The sequence below is a fragment of the Saccoglossus kowalevskii genome, chromosome 10 (assembly GCF_978046115.1).
Source record: "Saccoglossus kowalevskii chromosome 10, keSacKowa6.1, whole genome shotgun sequence".
NCBI classification, from domain to species: Eukaryota; Metazoa; Hemichordata; class Enteropneusta; family Harrimaniidae; genus Saccoglossus; species Saccoglossus kowalevskii.
In genome coordinates this window covers 26,473,784-26,485,399 of record NC_140650.1, presented here as the reverse complement: position 1 = coordinate 26,485,399, position 11,616 = coordinate 26,473,784, and the positions used below count along the sequence as shown (strand labels likewise).

General features: G+C 35.5%; 1 protein-coding gene across 1 annotated transcript in view; it reads right to left on the bottom strand.

Annotated features, from left to right (window-relative positions):
* Positions 1-2,938: 2,938 nt before the first annotated feature.
* Positions 2,939-11,616, bottom strand: part of LOC102803920 (charged multivesicular body protein 7-like) — a 28,450-nt gene continuing 19,772 nt past the window's right edge. The window contains exons 5-9 of the mRNA XM_085504437.1: positions 10,994-11,105; positions 9,427-9,546; positions 8,766-8,870; positions 7,503-7,689; positions 2,939-6,988 (exon numbers count right to left, since the gene is read on the bottom strand). Coding sequence (XP_085360563.1) covers positions 6,747-6,988; positions 7,503-7,689; positions 8,766-8,870; positions 9,427-9,546; positions 10,994-11,105 — 766 coding nt within the window. The 3' untranslated portion in view covers positions 2,939-6,746. The remainder of the gene's footprint in view (positions 6,989-7,502; positions 7,690-8,765; positions 8,871-9,426; positions 9,547-10,993; positions 11,106-11,616) is intronic.

Genomic DNA, 11,616 nt, shown 5'->3' with positions numbered 1-11,616 from the left:
AACCCAGTGTGTCATAAACGATCAAAGCACATAGACATAAAGTATCATTTTTGAGATCTGAAGTTCAAAATGATAATGTTGAACTTATTTATGTTGAAACCAGTAATAATATAGCTGATGTATTTACTAAACCAGTATCAAAGGCCAAGTTGAATGTTTTGAACTTAGAGCCAATTTAAGTTTAAGAGAGGGTGTTAGGATAAACTTAATTTGTTCACTTTGTACACGTCATATAATACTAGATGTGATTTCTGATTGGCTGAGGAGATGATGTCATGTATAATTAATGAGTTGTACCACAATTCCTTGCGTTGTGTTCTTCAGTGTTATCTGTTAATAAAGTACTCGCATAGATCACTTCGATTCATTGTCTAGCCTTGTATTTTACAAGATGGATCAACGATGTCCAACATGACCGACTGAAACCTACAAAGACTCATGGGTAATGAGAGATACGATGACTTCTGCAGCGAATGAAAATGTATTTTTAGGATTTGAATGAAACACAGGGCTTTCCAGGGTAATTTTTTCATAAATGTCCATAAAAACATTCACTTCTTCATGAAATTCACTGTGCAACATAAAAAAACAAAAAAACATTGCCACACATCTAAGTCTAGCCAGACTGACCAAGTAGTAATTAACCGATACGCCAGGGTCACATTTCGGGCAATCATGTCACGTGATCCACTGAAATAGTAATTGATAAGAGATTTCTTAGGAATTAGGGTGTATAGTAAATACAGTGAAGGGCAGAATCCTGGTAATTGTGAAAGCAGTACGATTTATAGGTTATCGTAGCCACTTAAGAAAACTGTGTATATGACCTGAGGTTTTTTTAGGCATTAGGGTGTATAGTAAATACAGTGGATGGCAGTAACCAGGTAATTCTGAAAGCAGTACGATTTATAAGACATCGTAGCCATGTAAGAAAACTGTGTATATGACCAGAGGCTCCTTAGGCATTAGGGTGTATAGTAAATACAGTGAAGGGCAGAAACCTGGTAATTGTAAAAGCAGTACGATTTATAGGACACCGTACCCACGTAAGAAAACATTCATTGATATGTGATGATTAGTACCTGAGATATCAGTGTGAAAGTTGGAAATTGGTTAATTATGCAAATTAGGTGATTAATATGCACAAATATTTACCAAAAACTAATTGGGTCTCTGCATAATTCTAGATTCATTGAAATGTGATGATTAGTAATTTAGATATCAGTAGAAAAGCTGAAAATTAATTATGCAAATTAGGTAATTAATATGCACAATTATTTACCCTGAAACTAATCAGGTCTCTGCATAGTCCTAAAGGATTTATGTACCAAGTTTCATTGAAATGCAATGATTAGTACTTGAGATACCCGTGGAAAAGCTGAAAATTAACTAATTATGCAAATTAGGTGATTAATATGCACAAATATTTATTCGAAAAAATCAATCTCTCCATAGTCCTTGAGTATGTAAGTACCAAGTTTCATTGAAATGTAATGCTCACTACTTATATCAAAAGCTGAAAATTAATTAATTATGCAAATTAGGTAATTATATGTACTGATATTACCATAAAAACTATCAGGTCTGTGCAGTGTCATATGACATCTATGTACCAATTTTCATTGAAATGTGATGATTAGTACTTGAGATATCAGTGGAAAAACCGAAAATTGACTAATCATTATGCAAATTAGGTAATTAGTATCCACGGATTATTACCAAAAACTAATCAAAACCTAGCATTAGTTCAGAGCATCTATGTACCAAGTTTCATCAAAATCCAATGAGTGGTTGTTTAGATATCAGTGAAACTGTCATGGAACCACTAAAAAATAGCTAATTATCATGCAAATTAGGTAATTAATATGCACGGATTTTTACCAAAAACTAATCAAATCTGTGCATATGTTCAGAGCATCTATGTACCAAGTTTCATCAAAATCCAATGAGTGGTTCTTTAGATATCAGTGGAACAGTCATAGAACAGCTAAAAATTAGCTAATTATCATGCAAATTAGGTAATTAACAAGCATGGAATTTTACCGAAACCTAATCAAATCTGCGCATTGGCCCAGAGCATCTATGCACCAAGTTTCATCAAAAACCGATGTATGGTTCTTGAGATAGCAGTGGAACAGTCGAACACACATACACACACATACAGACACACTAACTGCAAAGACTCCCATTTTGTGCTTCGCACATGGGAGTCAAAAATAAGTGAATACCATAAACAGCTTTCTTTCAAATAAAATTGACTGGCTCAAAGGCTTAGGGTATACAACACGTATATGCGAGTATTTAATGATTTTTCAGTTTTCTAGATTTTAAATGGCAATACTTTCGGCAAAATTTTGTTTGAAGCTCTTGACATACGTCTACTGTAATTAATGCAATATTGATGGAAGATAATTGCAGGATGTTATGTACGATGATCGAATATTAACTATATTACAAATAATTAATATTTGATGTGAAGCACTTTTCATTATGATTAGTCGGAGATGCACACCAGACTCTAGTCTTGTTGCCATTAGACCCCTCCCAATTGAATTTGGATGAATATTTCAGTTATGTTTCCACAGCATCCAAGCGAACATTGAATACTGTGGAATACTTTATTTTTGCTGGAATTAATTTTCGCTGAAAAGGCTTTTTGGGCGTTTTGTATGAAATTTATTTTCACTGATTTTTGATGAGTTTAATGTGAAATATAGGAAAAAAAGTATATTCACTGGATTTTATTTTTCATGAAATCATCCCTCAAGCGAAAATAAAGTATTTTAGGCTTACAGTATCTCCTACTTCCTAGTGATCAGCGCACAGAAATGCATGACAGGGTTTATTGTAGTGAATACTAGTAAATAGCCTAATCAATAAACGGTACAATGCACTTCTAATGGAGAAAATATGGTAAATGCATAATACAAAAAAATAATTTTATACAAATACAATAATTACATCTTTATTCACTCAACATGTACAGAATTTAAAAAATATCTTAATCTAGAACATTTTCATTTCCCAAAAAAAAAGGGGTAAAACTTTTATATCAAATGGACACAGATTATGTTGCATTGAAAGAAAGAGAAGGCGATGGTAGAAATTCATGGGTGTGTCCATGAATAAAATAACTAATTTTTAAAAATGACAGGTAGTCCAATTGTGCAGCCTCTATTGGATATTACAATGATCATATTTCAAGAAATTCATAAATACTAACATCCCAAAATATTCCATGTAGCAAAGTTTGGGCTCTACATTTGCGCTGGAGTAGTTGTAATATTAACACTATTTCATATGTACACATTCACAATATACCAATCTTTCTGATATAGATGAGAAGTATTGCATAGTTTGCTAATTAATGGCAAGAATACTGTGTTATTATTAATATACAGACAGTGTGAATATTTCAACAACCAAAATATTTACACAAGTTAACAAATCCTTTCCCAAAACAGAACTGTAACCACGAACTCACTGAGGAGATAGCAAAAAGCGCACAGAAGATAAAATAGTGAAAACGCACGGGAGATAAAGGATATGATAAACAAAGCTTAACTATTACAATCGTAACTTGAGAATTGAAGTTATTAAATATAAGAAATAAAAATTCAGAATGGATACAAACTAGACTGGTTGCGTGGATATATCTGATATAAATTAAATACTGCTCGAGTATAAATTGATACCTTCATTAATGCATGTACTATATTAACCTTGAGGTTCCTTCTAGAATAACATAACATGAATTGTGTAAAAGTTTCCCAAATAGTGCACAGGTCAGCAAATTTTAGTGAAAAAAAAAATACATACCAGAAAAATGAAGGATAACTTATACAACATACAGTGTAATGATGATTTATACAACATAATGAAAACAATACTAGTATATCTAGTGACTGCGCTGCCTTAGTAACATGTCTTTGAGAGAAGATTCTTAACATCTGGTTCTTGTGATCAGCAGTGCAAATGACTTCATACTTATTTTGACAAATGTTAAAATAGTATTACAGCCAAATTTTCATTTATATCTTGAAAATTATACAATGTACATGCTAGTTACACCAAAAGTAAACTTGGTTGATATACTACAGTGATTGATAAGATTTCCAGACAATTTTAGGTTACATTTTCACAAATATCTTTGAAAAATAAACAAGCAATTCATATCACAATTGATTAATATGGTATACAAGTTTAAAGATGATCAGATAAAAATTGCTTGAGTAATTGTAATCACAAGAAACAAAGTTCACAATGGAGACAACAACAAAAACAATCACAACAGACACCCCCATACATACCTGAAACAATCACAACAGACACCCCCATACATACCTGAAACAATCACAACAGACACCCCCATACATACCTGAAACAATCACAACAGACACCCCCATACATACCTGAAACAATCACAACAGACACCCCCATACATACCTGAAACAATCACAACAGACACCCCCATACATACCTGAAACAATCACAACAGACACCCCCATACATACCTGAAACAATCACAACAGACACCCCATACATACCTGAAACAATCACAACAGACACCCCCATACATACCTGAAACAATCACAACAGACACCCCCATACATACCTGAAACAATCACAACAGACACCCCATACATACCTGAAACAATCACAACAGACACCCCCATGCATACCTGAAACAATCACAACAGACACCCCCATACATACCTGAAACAATCACAACAGACACCCCCATGCATACCTGAAACAATCACAACAGACACCCCCATACATACCTGAAACAATCACAACAGACACCCCCATACATACCTGAAACAATCACAACAGATACCCCCATACATACCTGAAACAATCACAACAGACACCCCCATACATACCTGAAACAATCACAACAGACACCCCCATGCATACCTGAAACAACCACAACAGACACCCCCATACATACCTGAAACAATCACAACAGACACCCCATACATACCTGAAACAATCACAACAGACACCCCCATACATACCTGAAACAATCACAACAGACACCCCCATACATACCTGAAACAACCACAACAGACACCCCCATACATACCTGAAACAATCACAACAGACACCCCATACATACCTGAAACAATCACAACAGACACCCCCATGCATACCTGAAACAACCACAACAGACACCCCCATACATACCTGAAACAATCACAACAGACACCCCATGCATACCTGAAACAATCACAACAGACACCCCCATACATACCTGAAACAATCACAACAGACACCCCCATACATACCTGAAACAATCACAACAGACACCCCCATACATACCTGAAACAATCACAACAGACACCCCCATACATACCTGAAACAATCACAACAGACACCCCCATACATACCTGAAACAATCACAACAGACACCCCATACATACCTGAAACAATCACAACAGACACCCCCATACATACCTGAAACAATCACAACAGACACCCCCATACATACCTGAAACAGGCAAGACAAAATGGACCTAGAGTTGCATTTATCACAGGTTAAAACTGAAAACAGACACTTAACCTTTTGGTCACTATTTTATAGCAGGAACTCTAATGAAAAATTTAGTCAGACAAATACTTTGGACTCATAAATTACATCTAGATTAACATCAACTGTAAATGATGAATTGTAGAATGTATTTGTTTAATCTTGATTCATGGCTCTTTATGATGTGTAAATGATGGACATTTTTTGTGACATTCCCTGGCACACCAAAGACGTAACAGAAAAGTGATATAAATGGAATTTGTTTATAAACAAAATAAATGTAAAACCAAAGTAAATCAAGTGTCACAACAATTTATGCCTTCAGGAGCTCCCTATAGCCATATACATTACTTTTACTTGAATGCCTCTTTTCCCAGTAGTCATCATTTTGACTCAAGATCACTACAAAATATGTTCTGTTAGAGGGTACTCTGGTTGCTGTATAATCTTGTTATCATGAACAATAAAATGTCATTATTTATGTACAAACTAGACATAAATGTACCACGGTATCTTTGGAGTACTCAGTACCATTTTTATATGTCTGACAGTTCTGTGATTCTATAACCGGTTGTTGGTCAACTTTCTTCTACCAATTCAACTCAACCTCTGGCAGTAAATGACAGCATTCAGACTATATAAATCTACCTTAAAATTTCTTATTGGCATTGATGAGAAAAATAACAATATTACAGTTTCCAATTTTTTCTTTTTAAATTAACTCCACTGACATTAATCATAATGCAATTGATCAAAAACCACATTTCAGTCAATTCAACCACTTTCAGAAATATTTTTTTATATATGGATGAAGTAACAGAAGAATTACATTACACCAAGACTTTTTCATGATTTGAGGATTTGACAGCATTTGAGAAAACTAACTTTTGCGAAAGGTAACACTTAGACCTCAGAAAAACTACAAATTTCACAATTTTTACTGACTCTGAAACTTGTTTCTCACAAAGCTAAGTGGTTTACAGTATTGAGTATCGAGGATTTTTTTAAAAAAGAAACGTAATAGAGTTTCAATTCCATGCTGTGGTTTACTTTATTTTACTGAGATTTGGTTCAATCTATTGTCATTTCATTTCACTATGCACTGTAAGCAATATGAGGAATCAGACACCATCTATGGCCTGTGTCCTATGTTACTGAAGCTGTACATACTATGATAGATGGATGTTTTTGGTACTATTAACAAATACATTATTCATTCCAGAATAATTGTCTCAACATTTCTTTCTTTGTAATTTTGTGATGATGGTGATGTTGGCATAGCTGTTGATGGCACGTCTGGAAACCTCATATCATACACGTCATGTACTTGTGATGAGCCGGCTGGTACTTTATACACATCATATTGTGGTGGGGTAGTTGGTACACTTGGAAAATGTGGCGGGGTTGACTGGCTAGTTGCTAGTATGTCACTGAAGTTTGGCTCTCTGTCAGAAGCTGAAAAAAAATAAAGTCATGAGTCATCGTAATTGAAAAAGTGAAGTTTATTTTGACCAACTTAAAACCCTTTTCATGTGGCAAAGATATTGAAAAAAATTCAGGAGAGTAACCTTTTAAGCGCTAGAGTCAACTTTTGTAATCTTGCACAAAATATTTTTTTTAACCTACAAATATTACGTAACCAAACAACATGCACATACCAAGATTAACTTAAATTTGAGAAATTGATGTTAATTGTATGAAAATGAAATACAGCTAATTATTATGCATAGAATAATGCAAAACTATATAAACATATGCATATAACCAAATTTCAATCCATTGGCAAACATTTTTGAGATGCACAAGAAACTTGTTATGCAAATTACTTAATTAATATGCACATATTTGAAGACATATTTGCTGAGCCAGTTAAATTCATTAAAGATCATCAACATGCTAAATTTGATTGAAAATACGATGTTTTGTCTACATTAAAATAAAAACTTGAAATTCTGCAGTTTCACCATACCTGATGTGTCTGCCACATTCATTTTATCAAAAGCGGAAATTCCTAAATCATCAAATGACTCATTTTCTCCAGCAAGTAGTAGTTCTAATTCTTCTTCCAGTTCATTTTTACTGATACCAGCAATATCGGATATTGTATCGTTTCCTTGCATCACTGTGTCGTTCACTTCTTGGTATGCTTCCAAAGCCTGCAAAACATAAGAAATCGTGTCTGTTGTCATGGATACCAAATAGCGAATACTGTATTTGCCCCGTTAAAAGCATATCTCCAATCAAAGCACGCATGTAAATCAAAAATCACAATACTGCTTAATGTATAGCAATATTGTTAGAAAACAGCGATGTAAATTGCAACATTATCCAGCGGAATATTCTCGCAATGACAGTAAGTGAATGTATGAATGGGTATATAGGTATTTGGGATGTATTGTTATGATTCTGTATAACACACAGACATGGTGAGTAGAGACAAGAATGTTCCATGACAGGTTAACCTACATTTATATGCTAATATTGAAGTGTTTAAAAATCACAAGGCACATGGCTACAATCATAGTCATGTATATTTGGGCGACTTATTACATGTAAACGTAAATTTCACCAATAGCCTCCTGACTGATAGTTTTATTTTTGGCATCAGTGTGGATTCTGATAGCGAAATTGTATACAATCAATGTGACTATGGATACAATTTGAACAAGAGAATAAAATTCTAGCAGTTCCGTTCCAATTATAACGTAATTTTGTCCATCTACAAATCAATTACAGATCAAGCATCCTGTGACCTGAATGGTGATAATGACCCAGACAATGAATGGATAACAAAACACAATAATTATGCAATGAATGTTAATTTATGCAGGATTTGTCTGACACTACAAGTGAAATAGAAGCAATAAAAATAACAATACCATACTGCAACCTATTAAAACTGAGTCAGGGATTTTTTTAAAACAAGGGCGCAGTGCCCTCATGCCATGGCCATGCGCTCCTTACCCTGGGGAGCAGATCCTCTGGCAACCATAAAATTCTGATTGACCAGGGATCACATGTGGCCACAGTCTTCAACTGTGACCTGTCTGATAGTAATTTTCGCCCCAAGGAAGCTATAGAATGCTCCATTTTAACTTAGAATTATCAAAAACTCCACACCCTGGTAGGGAGAACGCTATCTCTCCCACTTGGTGGCGCCGCTGAATTGCAGTGCATCCTCTTGCAGTTTTTTTCTAGAAAAACCCCTGTGAGTGATCATTGTTCAACTCACCTCCTGTACTTCATCCATAGCATTGTCAACAGCCGCTGGAGTTAGTTCATTTATGTTTAAGGTTTGCTTCAAAGCAGCTGATCCAGCTTTGTAGGCATCAATAATCTGGAAGACATTGTATGCACATTATTAGTTATCTCACAACACTTGAACGTAGACAGTTTTCTTTTATTTTCACCACTTTAACAAAAATCACACTGTAGTCAGAAACCACTCCAAAAACATGTAAGATTATTCATGTATGCATGCATATACAGGCAAACCTGTGTTTGTGGAGCACCTCTATATGAAGACCACCTGAGTATAGTGACCACTTTTAGGCAGTCCCACAACATCTATAATGACCACCCTTTCAGCAATATTTTTGCAGCTTCCCTTTTGCTAAGAGACCAAAATAATAATTACCTTTTCATTTATAAAATACCCGCAAGTCAAACTTATTTGATTTTGATCAACAAAATTTGTTGTGTTACAAAAGTACCACTCATTATTTTCGGAACAAGTTACATTGGCAATCCATAAACAAATAATCCAACCTTCATATAAAGACCGCCTGTCTATAACAACCATTTCATTAAAGCCCCTTAGGTTGTTGCTATACAAACTATAACCATACAGTCTGAACATAAGATGCACACATCATTATAAAAGTGTTAATTACCATTATATCACTGTGTGCTTCTTGTATTTTTCTCTGCATCGTTTCCATGGTTTCTAAAGCAATATATTTATTTTCAAGTGTCCTCTGGATGCTTCGCTTTTGTCTGAGGTAATTTTTAGCCTGCAAAATTGAATATCAGTAATATACACATACCTATAGTACATTATATATAGAGAAGGAAAGTATGATCATACTTTGTTGCCATAGAAACATGACAGCACTTCACAAGGTCGCGTGAGTTGTGTCCTCCACCATGCTGTAAACCCAACATAGGCCTGACAGAACGATGTAGTTTTTTCACTTCCCCCAATGATTTTGTGTCGGTACCAATCAAATTGCACAGCGTCAGATAGTGACAGCCATCAAAGAGTATCCATTCATGGCAGAGTTTGTTTCCACCCAATGTTTATCATCTTGTTGAAAACAGTCTGTGATTTTTGCCGACAATGCAAACATGGCTTTGTGTTACCATGACCACCAAAATGAATATTCATTAAACTCATTGCAAGAAGGCTTAAACTTTGTGAATTCACAGTATTGATCTTGTCAACGAGACATACACTATTCTGTCAGGCATTAGTGAAGGTTGATGCCGTTCAGGCAGCGAGGGTGCTACACATGGCTACACTGCATGGCCATCTATCAAATTTCAATTGAATGTGTTATCTACTTGGCTTGACACAAACAGCTACAAACCTTATCCAAGGTTCCCCTGATTTTGTGAAGTGAATGAATGAATTGTGACCAGTGGCTCAAACAGCATTCCATTGTGTCTATGGCACACTCTGAGGATAAAGTATCCAGGGTACACTGGCGATGTCTCCCCTATTGAATCTGTGACACTTTCACCCAGGGTACACTGGCTATGTCTCCTCTATTGAATCTGTGGCACTCTCGCCCAGGGGACACTGGCTATGTCTCCCCTATTGAATCCATGGCACACTCACCCAGGGTACACTGGCTATGTCTCCTCTATTGAATCTGTGGCACTCTCGCCCAGGGGACACTGGCTATGTCTCCCCTATTGAATCCATGTCACTCTCACTCAGGGTACACTGGCTATGTCTCCCTTATTGAATCCATGGCACACTCACCCAGGGTACACTGGCTATGTCTCCCATATTGACTTTGTGGCACACTCACCCAGGGTACACTGGCTATGTCTCCCCCATTGAATCTGATTCATGCATTCGAAATCAAAATGAATTTAGATTTTGAGCAAATAAAATTCATGAAAAATAGATATGGTAAACACATGTAAAATACATATTGTGTACTGTGATAGCAAATTAACCTTTTCACCACCAGTTCCCTCTTTTCATCAGAAATTCACAAAATAGTTCTGTTTATAGTTTGCTTTTTCCTTCAGAAGATTGGGACAAAAATAACAAAATTTTTTGAGTAAAAACTAAAAATTGACTCAAATTTTGTCTGATGGCCCCAAAAATAGGGTTTATTTCCAGAAATATTGATGAATATAAGAAAAAAGTGCAGAAAAATTGTGGTAAGAAAGTCTGGTAGTGAAAAGGTTAAACATTCTGCATTTTCACTGGTACTTTACACTTACTAAAGTCCTCATTCCTTTTTTTAACTGTACAACTGCTTCCATTTTATACCTTTCCATTTCATTAGTTAGTCTATCTATGTGAAGTTTCATCACCTGAATACTCTGCTTTAACCTATATGTAGAAATAAAAAGAGAAATGCAACTTCATATACAAAGAAATATCACAATAATACTATAACACAAGAACTATCACAGTAATTTATTCCTATGGGGGTAATAACTATGTTAGCCCAGATGCGCCTAATAGAACACTATGTTAGCCCAGGTGTGCCTGAATAGAACACTAAGTTAGCCCAGGTGTGCCTGAATAGAACACTGAGTTAGCCCAGGTGTGCCTAAATAGAACACTGTTAGCCCAGGTGTGCCTAAATAGAACACTATGTTAGCCCAGGTGTGCCTAAATAGAACACTAATGACTATGTTAGCCCAGGAGTGCCTAAATAAAATACTATGTTAGCCCAGGTGTGTCTTAATAGAACACTATGTTAGCCCAGGTGTGCCTAAATAGAACACTATGTTAGCCCAGGAGTGCCTAAATAGAACACTATGTTAGCCCAGGTATGCCTAAATAGAACACTATGTTAGCCCAGGTATGCCTAAATAGAACACTATGTTAGCCCAGG